This window comes from Trachypithecus francoisi, unplaced genomic scaffold (assembly GCF_009764315.1).
Source record: "Trachypithecus francoisi isolate TF-2019V2 unplaced genomic scaffold, Tfra_2.0 Lachesis_group16, whole genome shotgun sequence".
NCBI classification, from domain to species: domain Eukaryota; kingdom Metazoa; phylum Chordata; class Mammalia; order Primates; family Cercopithecidae; genus Trachypithecus; species Trachypithecus francoisi.
In genome coordinates, this window is record NW_022681461.1 from 54,530,557 (window position 1) to 54,545,984 (window position 15,428).

Here is a 15,428-nt window from a genome sequence, read left to right on the forward strand (position 1 = left end):
AGGCGAAACCTCCCTTTGAGTCAAAATGTAAGGGAGTAAAGTTAGAATATTAGTAAAAGGAAATTAAGAAGTTTCCGGTATTAATTCAGTTGTTGTTTGATCCTATTCACTTTTATTTTTATATTTTATCTAATACTTTGTTTATATTTTATCTAATAACATGAGTACTTTAATTGCTATCATGTTTTAATGTTATCTTTAGATAAAATAAATTATTATGTCTTCACCCAATAAAAGCTAAATGAAACCTCATCTCTGCTGTCTCCTACACACACACACACACCACACACACACGGAAAATAATGGTTGCTAATAAAGTAGCCTCAAGAATAATAGGATCTCAGAAACTGTACCATCAGTGCTAAGGTTGAATATTATCAGATAAATATCTTTCTCTGATGATTTGTAGCTCTTCAAGAAACCTTAGAACTAAGCTTCATGCAGGGATGACATCAGGACATTGAAGTATGTGTTAGCTCTTAAAATATAATTGTTTCAGAATAAAATGATTTGTATTATTTATTGATATAAATGAGGTTTTGGTTGAGCATTTGCTTGTTGGAAGGATGTTTTTACATAGCCATTCTTCGTTATGTTAACTGTTAGCTCAAGCTTAAATTAGAATTGTAAGCAATTAATTTTGTATCATGTTTACATTTTAAAAACAGAAGTACCACAAGACCTTTCCTGGTGAATGAACACATAGTTTAATTAGATCATCTTCATTTTATTGTATGATAAGCACATAAACATAAAAGGCTTCTTCTAATTCTGGTAATTTTTGAAATAATAAAGTCAAGATTCTGGATTTATATGATAAAGCAATTGTAGTAGATTGTGCAGATAGAAGAGCACCCATTTGAAAAAAATGGTCCATTTTTTTTTAGTTTTAGTTTTTTTAGTTCTTGCAGGAGTAAGGTGGTATTGCATTGTAGTTTTGATTTGCATTTCCATGATCATTAGTGATGTTGAACATTTTTTCATGTTTGTTGACCATTTGTATATCTCCTTGTAATAATTGTCTATTCATGTCCCTAGCCCACTTTTTGATGGGATTATTTGTTTTTTTTTTTCTTTCTAATTTGTTTGAGTTCTTCTAGACTCTGGATATTAGTCCTTTGTTGGATGTATAGATTGTGAGGATTTTCTCCCACTCTGTGGATCGTTGGTTTATTCTGCTGACTGTTACTTCAGCTCTGCAGAAGCTCTTTAATTAAGTCCCACCTATTTATCTTTGTTTTTGTTGTATTTGATTTTGGATTCTTGGTCATGAAGTCATTGCCTAAGCCAGTGTCTAGAAGGGTTTTTCTGATGTTAACATCTAGAATTTTTATAGTTTCAAGTCTTAGATTTAAGTTCTTGATCCATTTTGAATTGATTTTTGTATAAGCGGAGAGAAGAGGATCCAGTTTCATTCTCCTACCTGTGGCTTGCCAATTATCCTAGCACCATTTGTTGAATAGGGTGTACTTTCTCCACTTTATGTTTTTGTTTGCTTTGTCAAAGATCATTTCTGGTTCTCTCTTCTGTTCCACTGGTCTGTGTGCCTACTTTTATATCAGTCCCATGCTGTTTTGGTGACTATGGTCTTATAGTTTGAAGTCAGGTAATGTGATGCCTCCAGATTTGTTCTTTTTGCTTAGTCTTGCTTTGGCTATGTAGGCTCTTTTTTTTGGGGGGGGGGGTGTTCCGTATTAATTGTAGGATTGCTTTGTCTAGTTCTTTAAAGAATGATGGTGGTATTTGGATGAGAATTGCATTGAATTTGTAGATTGCTTTTGGCAATATGATCATTTTCACAATATTCTACCCATCCACGAGCATGGGATGTATTTGCATGTGTTTTTGTCATCTATGATTTCTTTCAGCAGTGTTTTGTAGTTTTCCTGGTAGAGGTCTTTCACCTCCTTGGTTTGGTACATTCCAAAAGTATTTTATTTTTAAATTTTGGCAGCTATTGTAAAAGGGGTTCAGTTCTTGATTTGATTCTCAGGTTGGTCACTGTTGGTGTATAGCAGAGATACTGACTTGTGTACATTAATTTTCTATCCTGAAACTTTGCTGAATTCATGTATCAGTTCTAAAGCTTTTTGGAGGAGTCTTTAGGTTTTTCTAAGTATAGCATCATATCATGTTGGTGTGGATGTGGTGTAAAGGAAACACTTCTACACTGCTGGTGGGAATGTAAACTAGTACAACCACTATGGAAAACAGTGTGAAGATTCCTTAAAGAATTAAAAGTAGAACTACAATTTGATCCAGGAATCCCACTACTGGGTATCTACCCAGAGGAAAAGAAGTCAGTATACAAAAAAGATACTTGTACATGCATATTTATAGCAGCGCAATTCACAATTGCAAAAATGTGAAACCAGCACAAATCCCCATCAGAGTGGATAAAGAAAATGTGATATATATATATGAAGGAACACTGCTCAGCCATAAAAAGGAATGAATTAATGGCATTCATAACAACTTGGATGGAACTTGAGATTATTATTCTAAGTGAAGTAACTCTGGAATGGAAAAACCAAGCATTGTATGTTCCAATCATAAGTTTGAGCTAAGCTCAAAGGCAAAGGCATTATAATGATACAATGGACTTTAGGAACTTGGGGTAAAGAGTGGGAGGGGAGTGAGGGATAAAATACTACAAATTGGGTTTAGTGTATTCTGCTTGGGTGATGGGTACACCAAAACCTGACAAATCACCACTAAAGGACTTACTAATGTAACCAAATACCACCTATTTCCCTAAACAAAACTCATGGAAATAAAAATTTTTAAAAACCATGTAGTCCAAAGCTTATTGGAATTCTTCATTATTCTAACTCAAAGTCAGCATCAACTCAAAGTCATTGAAAGGAATAAGTTTGCATAGAATAGGTTGGATTTGGGGGTATCTTTTTTTATTATACTTTAAGTTCTAGGGTACATGTGCACAACGTGCAGGTTTGTTACATATGTATACCTGTGCCATGTTGGTGTGCTGCACCCACCAACTCGTCAGCACCCATCAACTCGTCATTTATATCAGGTATAACTCCCAGTGGAATCCCTCCCCCCTCCCCCCTCCCCCCTCCCCATAATAGGCCCCGGTGTGTGATGTTCCCCTTCCTGAGTCCAGGTGATCTCATTGTTCAGTTTCCACCTATGAGTGAGAACATGTGGTGTTTGGTTTTCTGTTCTTGCAATAGTTTGCTGAGAATGATGATTTCCAGCTGCATCCATGTCCCTACAAAGGACACAAACTCATCCTTTTTTTATGGCTGCATAGTATTCCATGGTGTATGTGTGCCACATTTCCTTAATCCGGTCTGTCACTGATGGGCATTTGGGTTGATTCCAAGTCTTTGCTATTGTGAATAGTGCCACAATGAACATACGTGTGCATGTGTCTTTATAGCAGCATGATTTATAATCCTTCGGGTATATACCCAGTAATGGGATGGCAGGGTCATATGGTACTTCTAGTTCTAGATCCTTGAGGAATCGCCATACTGTTTTCCATAATGGTTGAACTAGTTTACAATCCCACCAACAGTGTAAAAGTGTTCCTATTTCTCCACATCCTCTCCAGCACCTGTTGTTTCCTGACTTTTTAATGATTGCCGTTCTAACTGGTGTGAGATGGTATCTCATTGTGGTTTTGATTTGCATTTCTCTGATGGCCAGTGATGACAAGCATTTTTTCTTGTGTCTGTTGGCTGTATGAATGTCTTCTTTTGAGAAATTCTGTTCATATCCTTTGCCCACTTTTTGATGGGGTTGTTTTTTCCTTGTAAATTTGTTTGAGTTCTTTGTAGGTTCGGGATATTAGCCCTTTGTCAGATGAGTAGATTGCAAAAATTTTCTCCCATTCTGTAGGTTGCCTGTTCACTCTGATGGTAGTTTCTTTCACTGTGCAGAAGCTCTTTAGTTTAATTAGATCCCATTTGTAAATTTTGGCTTTTGTTGCCATTGCTTTTGGTGTTTTAGACATGAAGTCCTTGCCCATGCCTATGTCCTGAATGGTATTACCTAGGTTTTCTTCTAGGGTTTTTATGGTATTAGGGGTATCTTAATATTATAAATATCTTAATAATTAATATCCTTGCTGGATTTGCTTCACAGTCCACTTAGAGTTTTGATTTTACCATAATATAATAATCTTTAGTATTCTGTCCTTGGTCTGTATCTCTTCTTCACCAGCCTCTAGCTAGGTGATCTCAGTCGTATTTTCAGCTTTGCTGCTTATTGTGTCCTGGTGCCTTTGAAATGTGTTACACTAGCTATGTTCATGTATGTAAGTCCAAACACTGAAGACATATATTTTTAAATATCCCAGCAGGATTCATTCATATTTCAAAACTGAACTTACTTGTCCTCCTGTATTTCCTATTGAAGGACACAATCAAATGAAAAGACTTAAACTGGAAGAAAACCATAGTTCCACCATCAAGGTAAAATCAGTCAACATGTATTATCTTACTCTAGGCTTTTCTCTAAGCATGGCATTTATTTTCAATTGTGTTCATATAGTTTTTAAATTTTTATTATTATTTATTTTGTAGATACGGGGTCTCGCTATGTTGCCTGGGTTTGTCTTGAACTCCTGAGCTCAAGCATTCCTCCCATCTCAGCCTCCCAAAGTGCTAGGACTGCAGGTGTGAGCCACTGTTCCTGACTCATTTTAAAATTTATTTAAAGAATATTGACATTTTTTGGGGGGGATTCTTTTTTCTTCCAATGTCGATATTGGTAATTTATACTTTTATTTTAAATAGCCCTTTCATTCAAGTTTTAAATACTTTTGCAATTTAGTTTAAAAGAGTCTGTTAAGACATAGAAACAAATGTATCTGAAGTTTTGCTACTTTTAAATTTCTATTTTATAAAAAATATCTTTTATTTAAAAATTTTGTTCAGAGTGGATGAGAACTTTTTTATTAACATTCAGTGTTTGTCATCTTTTTAGGCTTTATATTTAATTTTTGATATAATCTAATGTTCCCTCTTTGTATATGCTTTTAGTTTAGTTTGTTCTTTTCCTATCTGCTTAATTTTTTTTTTTTTTTTTTTTTTTTTTTTTTTTTTTGTCAGAGTTTTGCTCTTGTTGCCCAGGTTGGAGAGCAATGGCACAACCTCGGCTCAGTGCAACCTCCTCTGCCTGGGTTCAAGCGATTCTCCAGTCTCAGTGTCCCAAGTAGCTGAGGTTACAGGTTTGCGCCACCACACCCAACTATTTTTTTTTTTTTTTAAACGGAGTCTCACTCTGTTGCCCAGGCTGGAGTGCAGTGGCTTGATCTCGGCTCACTGCAAGCTCCGCCTCCCGGGTTCACGCCATTCTCCTGCCTCAGCCTCCCTACTAGCTGGGACTACTGGCGCCCGCCACCACGCCCGGCTAATTTTTTAAGTATTTTTAGTAGATACAGGGTTTCACCGTGTTGATCAGGCTGGTCTTGAACTCCTGACCACGAGTGATCCACCCACCTCGGCCTCCCAAAGTGCTGGGATTACAGATGTGAGCCATTGCGCCCAGCCCTTCTATCTGCTTAAATACCTTGTTCAAAACATATATACATATGTATTTAAATATGTCTATATTTTAAAATCTTTTTGATATATATGATTAGAATGTTATATTGTTTTTGTTTTTGTCTTTTTTTTTTTTTTTTTGAGACGGAGTCTCGCTCTGTCGCCCAGGCTGGAGTGCAGTGGCCGGATCTCAGCTCACTGCAAGCTCCGCCTCCCGGGTTTACGCCATTCTCTCGCCTCAGCCTCCCAGAGTAGCTGGGACTACAGGCGCCCGCCACCTCGCCCGGCTAATTTTTGGTATTTTTTTAGTAGAGACGGGGTTTCACCATGTTAGCCAGGATGGTCTTGATCTCCTGACCTCGTGATCCGCCTATCTCGGCCTCCCAAAGTGCTGGGATTACCGGCTTGAGCCACCGCGCCCGGCCAGAATGTTGTATTGTTAAATGCCTGGTTAGCACATTTCACAAGATTTGATAGATAATATTTTTATTGTTATGTAGCGGTGAGTATTTTATAATTTGCTTCATAGATTCATTTTTAATTCATGAATTATTTACAGATAGAATTTTTCATTTTCCAATATATATAATAAGGGAACATCCTTTGCGGTTTTAATTTTGTTGCTCGTGGTCTGAATGATTTTTCTTTATAGTATGAGTTCTTTGGAATTTGTTAAAATTTCCGTTTTGGCCTATGTATTAAATCAGTTAATGCTAGTTCTAAAAATATCAGAAGCTTAATCAAAAATATTTTTCACTCATGAAATCTAAATCAAATTCTCCAACTAAGAAGCATCTTCAGGATTCTAAGTTATTCCTGTATATTGACATCCCACCATTAATCAGGGAAGAAAGAGGCTGGAGGATTGTCCCTTAAATTTAGATGCTCCTGAAAACATTTAATCCACTTTCACCCACATTCCATTGGCCAGAATTCAGCTTCATAGCCCATCGAACAGTAGGGATGACTGAGAAATGCAGTTTAACCATGTGTCCAAGAGGAAAGGGATGTAGTTAGGAGAAAACCAGCTGGTGTCTTTCAAACCATACATGTTAATTTTTATATATGTTCCTTCTTCACTAGAAAGAAGAAAAATTGATTTACTAGTTGAGTATGGAGTTTAATGTATCATGTCATTTAAAGTTGTTCATTGTGTTCTACAAATTATAGTCTTATTAACATTTTTTCCTTAGATTTATCAGATTCTAAATGAGAGCACTACACTTCCCCATCATGGTTGTGAAAATCTTTTTCCTTTTTTAAAATCAGAAGACTATATTGTTAGGCTCATATGATTTCGTATTATATTATCACATTATTCTTGTTAGTGTTCTTTGGCTTAAATTCTCTTCTGGCTAATATCAATAAACACCTGCTTTATTTTGGGTAAGTTTTGCTAGGTATTCTTTAATTTCACATTTAGCTTTTCATGTTGTTTTAGGTTGCTATCTTACGAGTAGCCTATAATTAGATTTTAAAATATCCAATCTAATAGTTGATCTTCTGATTGATATGTTTACTTCATTTACATATTTATTATGCTTATTGCGTTTCATTTTGCCGTTTTTTGTTTCTTTCTTGTTTTTATTGAATCGATGGGATTTATCCCCTCTTTTTCTTTTTGAAATTGTGGATGTCATATATTTTGTTCCCTAAAGAGTCACACTCCAATATTTCATAACAAAGAATAAAGGTATCATATGCATGCATGTACCTGTATGTGTGATGAGGACCTTGCCATCTATTGCTTTTATCTAAACTCCCTTATCCTTCATCTACTTTCAGTTTCCTTTTTCTTAAGGCATGTAATTATTTCTCCCTAACTTTTGGCCACAAAACTTGTTTGATTTTATAATCAATATTTAATCATAATATTAATATGGTTTGTTTTATTTTGGCAATTTTGCTTTTCTTTCTGTTTCTTTTACATAAAATCGCATGTCACAAAAAGAGATAACAAGATTATTAACAGAGCTAAGCAAGCTTGAGGAAGAGAAAATTTTTCTTCCTTGTGACAGTTTCCTAGGTACTTTCTTATCTTCTAAGGTATTTCTTTTTCTGGTTCCTGGACAATCTTTTGTATATTTGGAGACCAAGAAGACCAAAAAATCATATTACTGATAAGGATTGACCTAATTTATTATAAAATGTAACCAGTTCATGAAGGATTTTAAGATTTGACCATCTCAGGGCAGTGATATTATGTAAAGACACTTGCACATTAAAATTCTTCTCCACAGGGCTAGAATTTTTTAACCTCAAAACAGTAACTATAATGGGTGTTCTAATATAATTTCAGGTTTTATGAAATAATCCCAATATAATTTACAGTTTGCTTAAGAGTTACTTAATGTTTTAACTTTATCTGCATTTGCTGTTTACAGACTTACAGTTATATAATGATTGAGTTCTCATTCTTTCTAAAATAATAACTATGTTATTATTCAGGACTGACTTAAGATTCTTACAAATACACTAGAATTAAAAAAGCAAAATGGGCCGGGCGCGGTGGCTCAAGCCTGTAATCCCAGCACTTTGGGAGGCCGAGACGGGCGGATCACGAGGTCAGGAGATCGAGACCATCCTGGCTAATATGGTGAAACCCCGTCTCTACTAAAAATACAAAATCTAGCCGGGCGAGGTGGCAGGCGCCTGTAGTCCCAGCTACTCGGGAGGCTGAGGCAGGAGAATGGCGTCAACCCGGGAGGCGGAGCTTGCAGTGAGCTGAGATCCGGCCACTGCACTCCAGTCCGGGCGACAGAGCGAGACTCCGCCTCAAAAAAAAAAAAAAAAAAAAAAAAAAAAAGCAAAATGATTGGTACTAATAGAAAATAAAATAGAAAATGTTTGTTTTGGATTGAAGTATGACTGAACATCTATAAAATGCAAGAGACTTTAAAATAAAATTAAAAAACAAATTTATTAAGTAGTTGGTTATAGAGTGAATATGTGAAAATAAATGGGTTTTTATTTTATGTGATATGGGTAAAAAGACCTAGAGTGGTTAGATGTATAGATAGATAAAATAACGCCTTAAATATTCAACTGGCAAATGATAGCTTTGGAGAAAAATGCATCTGCAAAAGAGATGCTAGAGTTAATACTTATATTATGAAAGAACCTCTTTTAAATTGGCAGAAAAAATTCTCAGATTAAAATTAGCAGAGTATATGAATAGGTAACTCACTGTGGGACTAATTCAAATGGCACTGAATCCTATGTAAAGATGCTGACACACTAGAGGATATAAGTAAATTGATTATTATATTTATCAGACCGCAAAATTTAAAAGAGCTGTATTACCTTTTGCTGGTGGGGATGTGGCAAACATGAACAATTGGTTATTACTGTTATACAAGCAAATTATTACATCATTTCTGTCACAGTCATCACATTTCAAAGTACATATAACTTTCCTTTTGATATCCCAATTCTGTAACATGATTTCTTATAAATAAAAGTATTAGTAAGTAGAGATATATGTACACAGGTATTTACTGCAGCATTATGCATAGTAATAAAAAGGAACATTAAGAGATTTCCCATCAGTAGAGGAATATTGGAATAATTATGGTGACCCCACACTATGGTGTTGTATATAACTACCAAAATAGTGAATTAGACTTATCTCACTTAAATGATTTCTACAAAGTATGCAAGTATGAAAAATCAGTATGTGAAAAAGTGTTTATAATTGTTTTAATTGCAAAAAAAAATCCATAAATGTGTTCATGTGTATGTATATTTACTTTTAATTATTTAGGCTTTAACAAAAAACATGAAAGATCTATCCTAAATTGTTATCCAACATTTGCTATAAAGGAGTGATGAGTGTGGAGTAGCAGCAGAAGGGAAAAGGAACAACAAGCCAATACGTGAATACCTTAAGTATATAAAATAAAATGTATGTATAAAAAGAAATAAAATAAAATAGATATAAAGTGTATAAATAAAAATCCACAGAACAAAAATATCTTAAAATCTAGAAAGTATGTTGTTCCATTTGCGTATAGTTATAATGAAAAAAAATTTAAAGACAATAATTAAGACTGTGAATGAAGTTAGTACATCTCAACAAGATATTTGAGGAGATGAACGTTAAATCATTGGGAAATGGTAGATGCCTGACAACACTCTTATCTGGGAATTTTACATGAATTTCAAATTTAGCACTTGAGAGATATCAAGGTACAGGTCCTCATCAAATGCATTCTCATTTATCTCATTATTATAACAGCAACTATAAGCAAGCACTCAGAGATCTATGTGTGAAAGATTTACAAATACTTGTACCCACCCCTGAAGCAGGACTCTTGAAACTATTTCTTGCTGCTAAATGATGGTTTTTATCTTCTAAAATAAGTTCCAGAATAAAAGGAAACAAAATAGGGTGAAAAGGTCACAAATTGTACAGTTAATCAGGCATCAACTTTATTTCAGACTTTGCCACATTCTAACTGTGTAACGAAGAGTGTATAAAGACAATAAAGCCACAATTATCTGTCCATTAATATATCATAGCTATATGCTGATAGCTGTCAATACCAATCAAATGGTTTGGATGATCAGAGGTCAGCCACTAGAGGAGTGGAGTTTGTCATAGCTTAGATTAGTTACCTGTGTGACCTTAAGTTAGAGATACTTCTGTTTATTCATCCCTAAAGCAGATATAATAGCAATGTTACCCATAGGGGTGTTGTGAGAATTCAGATGGATAATACACGTAAAGCACTATTTAGAGTGCTACACAGACTAAAAAAGTATTCAATGGAAACAATCAAAAATAATAAAAAAAACTATCATATCCAGTTTGGCCTTGGAACATAGATCCGGGGGGAATAATAGGGGCAAACCTCAGCTACTCAGGACTAATACTTTGGGCCTTTTTTTTTTTTTCTGTGTGTGTGTGTGTGTGTGTGTATGTGTGTAACGATGAAGACTAAATGTTGTGTATTAAGGAAAATTGTCCCCCTTGAACCTAATGATAAATATGAAAACAATAACAAAACAGTAAAATAAAAAGCAGCCTTAGAAATGTGAAAGTTATCCTAGTTACAGCCATTAGTGAGAGTTACTAACGATGCATTGTTTATTATTCAGCATATTATCTTTCCTATGCATTGCAACATACCAGCATTACTTTCTGTACAACTCTGGCCAAATCATTTGCTCTCTCATTACTTCTATCGTCTCGGGATATCAATAAGCATCTTCACTAGAGAAACTCTAAATTCTATTTCAGTTTAAAAATACTATGACTTTATGACCAAGTAAGGGTTTAACTCCTAGTTTTGTACTTAGAGTCAACACTTAAGAGAATCATGAAAGACCTCTTGTCCATGTTGATGTGTTTATTTTCTGAGTCTAAAGTCTTCCTCCTCCTCATCTATCTTCCCCATTAATTCTTCAAGTTTCTTCTCCACATATTCCTTTAGTGACCTTCGTATTGCTTTCATTTTCCTCCGATGAAAGATGCAAAAATGGAATCTAGAGTAGGAAAATAAAATAATCCCAACTTCAATATCAGTAGCCCCATTCTTTAAGCCAATTATACAGTGTTTATTCCTTTGCTGGATTCTTCTCCATTTCCTTTTGTTCCAACGATTATCCCATCAAATTTTGCATTTTGTTCCTTTCAGTATCCCAGAATTTAAAATGACTTCTTTTGCCTTATTTCTATTTGGGGTAAGAGGCAATTTGGGCAGTCTCTTGGCAAAAGGAATATGTGACCCAGTGTTTATTTGGAGAGAGGAAACTCACAGTAACACAGCACTTCCCAGTATTACAACTGTTGCCAGCAATATGAGAAATAGAGCAATCTCTCGATTCTCAGCCTTCCTTGGATCCTCATCTGGAAGGAGAAACAGAAAAATATGAAAGTGAGTTTGGAGAAGAGAAATAGCTTGGGACATTTATTCAGAATAGAAAACTCCTTTAACCTCAGTTTGCCCTGTTTACTACTTCACCACTCTTCCATGGTTATTTTGACCTTTATTACTTTTAGTCTCCTAGGTTCTACAAAACTGTTGCTGATAACTGTCAGCAAAATTCTTCCCAGCCTAATTTCTTCATTCCAAGCCTAGCCTCTTCATTTCTCAGCCTTTCAATTGATTCAGTGCCAAATTATTTATACTGGTCAAAATTTTGCCTAACACCCTAGTTCCATTTTGTAACACTTATGACCTCCATTGTGGATGCTCTACAAATATGTATTGAATAAATCAGTGAACAACCCTTCTCCTTGATCCCTGTCCCTTCAAAATTCCATACCACAACCTTTGTTACCTCCACAATATTCTCCTTTGAAGCACCTGTTGGTCATGCGAAGACACATCCAACAATCAAGTATGGGACCTTCAACCACAACTGATAAAGAGGAGAAGAAAGATACTCAGAAAGAGGGCATGGCACGAGAGTTCCTTAGTCATACACCAAGTGTGAAGGATTTGATCTCAAGCATTCCCAGGACCCTTAAGTTTGTATTGCTGTGAATTCCTTCTTCTCCTAGAAATCAAGTTTCTTGGTGGATCAAAATCTGTAAGTCAGATCTCTAGGAAAAAGTGGGAAAAGGATGCCTTGGCTTATACTGGGGCAATGGGTTGTAAACCATATGTTAGGAGGCCTCCTAGTACCTCCAAAATATGTGGGGTTTCTGAGATTTCATGAGCTAGGTCTTGTTATCAGGTATTATTGACATTACCCCTTGTAACCACAGCTCTAGGAATTGGATTCCCAGTGTAACAGGTGGGAGAGATAGGGCCATATAGAGCAAAGGAGATGGGAAAATATCGGCTGAAACCTCAAGGTGTCACATGTACTGTACTCACTGCAATCTTCAGAACACGCTAGAAGAGAATCAGAAAGTTCTAATGAGTTTAAAACCAGCTACAGTTTGCCATATTTATACCCAAGTAGTCTTTGTTTACCCTTTAAGTTCTAGTTGCCTCTCCACCCATTCTAAATAACTGTATGATGAACTTGCATTTCTTCCCTCATCCTTTTCTATTCCCTTCATATAACTTCAGTGCTGTTATATAGAAAGTTTTAATTACCAACTTCAGAGAAGTTCTTTAGTAATTCTTTCAGTTTGGATTCCAGGTTTTGGCGGACCTCTAGAAGCTTGCCTTGAAAGATAAAGACACCTAAGAGGGAGTGGAAGGGGTGTCAAACAATAGAAGTAGCTCTTCCCTTCAGAACTTAATTCTGTTTTGTTCTTTGCTTTCTCCAGCCAAATTTTCTGAGGGTTGCTTGAGCAATACAGACTTTTAACATTGAAGCAGTACCTCACCTTTCCATGTTTCATTGCCCAGTTTATAAAATTCATTCTTCAGCCATGTTCTCAACTTAACAACCTGTTGAACAGCTAGAGAGGAAGGGTAAAGGTACATGTAGGGGAATAATTATATCTATGCAGGAAGTTATGTAGACCCAGGTGTTCTCTTCCTTGCCTCCCTTCTCTATTTAAGCCCCAGGACGCTCAGGAACTCAAGCTTCCCTCACCCAGTACCCGAAGCCGCTTGTCACTGTGGGAGACCTTGAAGCTTAAACTAATCATCTCCTTAATCTGCCATTCAAGCAGCTGAGATCTACCAGGGGCTTCTGAGGGTATCAGATTTGCCAGCAAGGAGCCAACATCCTCTATAAATTTGGGGTCACACTCTAAACAGCCTTTGACTCCATGGAAGGCTGACAGGGGCAGGAGCAGGAATAACCACAGGTCACCCATTTCTTTCTTCAACCCCACTCCCCAACAGCAGGTTGTCCTGGCAACTAGTTCACTTAGTTCCTTTTCCTTCAAAAATCCAGGAATGAGAGACTTGTCCTGGATAGTCTGACTCCACTTACCCCCCACCCCCATTTCCATCCCACTATCAGGCAATCTTATTTCCTTAAGGATCTTCAGTTGTTTACTGACTCTTATCCTTCATTCTAGGAGAGGGAACTGCCAGCTGGGGAGCCGATACCTGAGTTCTAAGTGTAGAACACCAAGAGATAGAGAAGCCTTGAGCTCACACATGCAGAGTTCTGTGCAGGGAGGTGTCTCAGAAAAAGTGTTTCTTTAGCCCCTCTCCCTGACTTGCATCCTCATGAGACTCTTAAACCCCCTCCTGACCTTCAGAGATGTATATCACCAGAGATGGGTTGTAGAAGTGATCCTATAGAACCTGAGAGATTGCTTAACCCAAAGTCTACTTCCACATTGGAGGCAAGAAAAGCCAAGAATATTGAGTTGCTTGCAGGTCCCAGTCCCTACTGGTGACAGTATTGTTGAGAATAAAGGAATGAGCATTTATCTAGAATAATATTTGGTAATTTTAATAGACAGTAACTTATATTTCAGGTTACATTTGTCTCTAGGATGGTTCCTCTATACATGATTTGTAATATTTCTTTCTTTTCTTTTCTTTTTTTTTTTTTTTCCTTGAGATGGAATTTCACTCTTGTTGCCCAGGCTGGAGAGCGATGGCATGATCACGGCTCACCACAACCTCCGCTCCCAGGTTCAAATGATTCTCCTGCCCCAGCCTCCTGAGTAGCTGGGACTACAGGCATGTGCCACCATGCCTGGCTAATTTTGTATTTTTAGTAGAGATGGGGTTTCTCCATGTTGGTCAGGCTGGTCTCGAACTCCCAACCTCAGGTGATCCACCCACCTCGGCCTCCCAAAGTGCTGGGATTACAGGCATGAGCCACCGTGCCTGGTGATTTGTAATCTTTTTATAGCATTCTTCTTATAGAGAGTGTGGAGTCAAACACTAGAAACAATAGTTGAGGAATATAGAGTGATGAATCCAATAATGTTCAGATCCTTTAACAAGTGCATTCTAAAATACTGACAAAGTATGTAACATAAGAACGTAATTATCATGGGCTGCCCTCTCAGGCCACCTACATGGACGATGGCCAAATAAACATGTTCTTCCTTCAGTGGCCCTTTGAATAAAAATATTCTGTTATTTGAATAAATTAAGGTTGCTTTTCAGACTCTCAAGAGCACTGGTTACCTCTTTTCTAACATGTTGCCTGTATGGCTGTGACCTCCTGGAAACCAGGAAACATTGGCAATCCACAGGTTTCGTGGTAGAATTTATATCTAAGATATGGGGTGATCACAGTGGAATGTTGTGAGGGAAGTTAAAAGAATTACCATTACTTATATGTCTACCACATCTATGTGACAGACATTGTGCTAAACACTTCAGATAGTCACAGATTTTCAGGGCACAGCAATCCTTTGGAGATTGTTATTTCTACATTACAGAAAGAAACTGAGGCTCAGAGATGTAAAAGAATTCTCCCTGGAAGAATAATTTAAGAGTATGAGTTCAGGGTTCAAGCTCATGTTTGTCTGATTCCAAGTCCTATATACTTTACTGCCTCTCAACAACGACTATCTGGGATAATACAGAAAATTATCTCTTGGAATTTGATAAGTAAATATATCAAGGCAAATGTAGATTTCTTGATTTATGGTTTAAATTAGCATCTCTCTGCTCAGATTTTTTTTAATTCCCTTGGCTAGATGATCTCATCTTTAGAGGATTTCCCAAAGATTTTCACATGCTGAGGTCTGAAGGCAAATGAGCTAATAGGATTAAATTAACTCTAGATACTAAAGTTGAAAACTAAAGGGGCTAAAAAACTTGACAGAGAAGTGGCAAGGTATGAAAACAAACTGTGCTTCAAGAAAAGATACGCATTATAGATATTTTCCAGTCAATGATCCATACCATCACTTGAACAGTTCAAAGAGTATCCTCTGCCACATTACTGAATAATTCAATGGCACCTTACTTTAACCCAGACCTAGAGGTCCATCTATCATTTTTATCATTGTCTCTCTCTTCCAGCTGAAATTTCAGTCAAGTTTTTAGGATGAGAGAAAAAGAAATTGGCTTTTGGATAGTCTTA

General features: G+C 36.5%; 1 protein-coding gene across 1 annotated transcript; it reads right to left on the reverse strand.

Moving 5' to 3' along the window:
* Window positions 1-10,494: 10,494 nt before the first annotated feature.
* IZUMO3 (IZUMO family member 3) lies at window positions 10,495-13,489 on the reverse strand. Its single transcript, XM_033238754.1, has 7 exons — window positions 13,017-13,489; window positions 12,805-12,879; window positions 12,569-12,658; window positions 12,344-12,361; window positions 11,802-11,882; window positions 11,277-11,367; window positions 10,495-11,003 (listed from the first exon to the last, which is right to left on the reverse strand). The coding sequence occupies exons 1-7, from the start codon at window positions 13,378-13,380 to the stop codon at window positions 10,868-10,870; spliced, it is 855 nt and encodes a 284-aa protein (XP_033094645.1). The 5' UTR covers window positions 13,381-13,489; the 3' UTR covers window positions 10,495-10,867.
* Window positions 13,490-15,428: the final 1,939 nt, after the last annotated feature.

Coding starts and splice junctions, on each gene's coding strand:
- IZUMO3 (XM_033238754.1), bottom strand. CDS start 13,380: ATGGAAATGGGGGTGGGGGGTAAGTGGAGTCAGACTATCCAGGACAAG. Junction 12,880..13,016: donor CAAGCGGCTTCGGGTACTGG/GTGAGGGAAGCT, acceptor CTTCCTCTCTAG/CTGTTCAACAGGTTGTTAAG. Junction 11,004..11,276: donor CTGGGAAGTGCTGTGTTACT/GTGAGTTTCCTC, acceptor TTCCTACTCTAG/ATTCCATTTTTGCATCTTTC.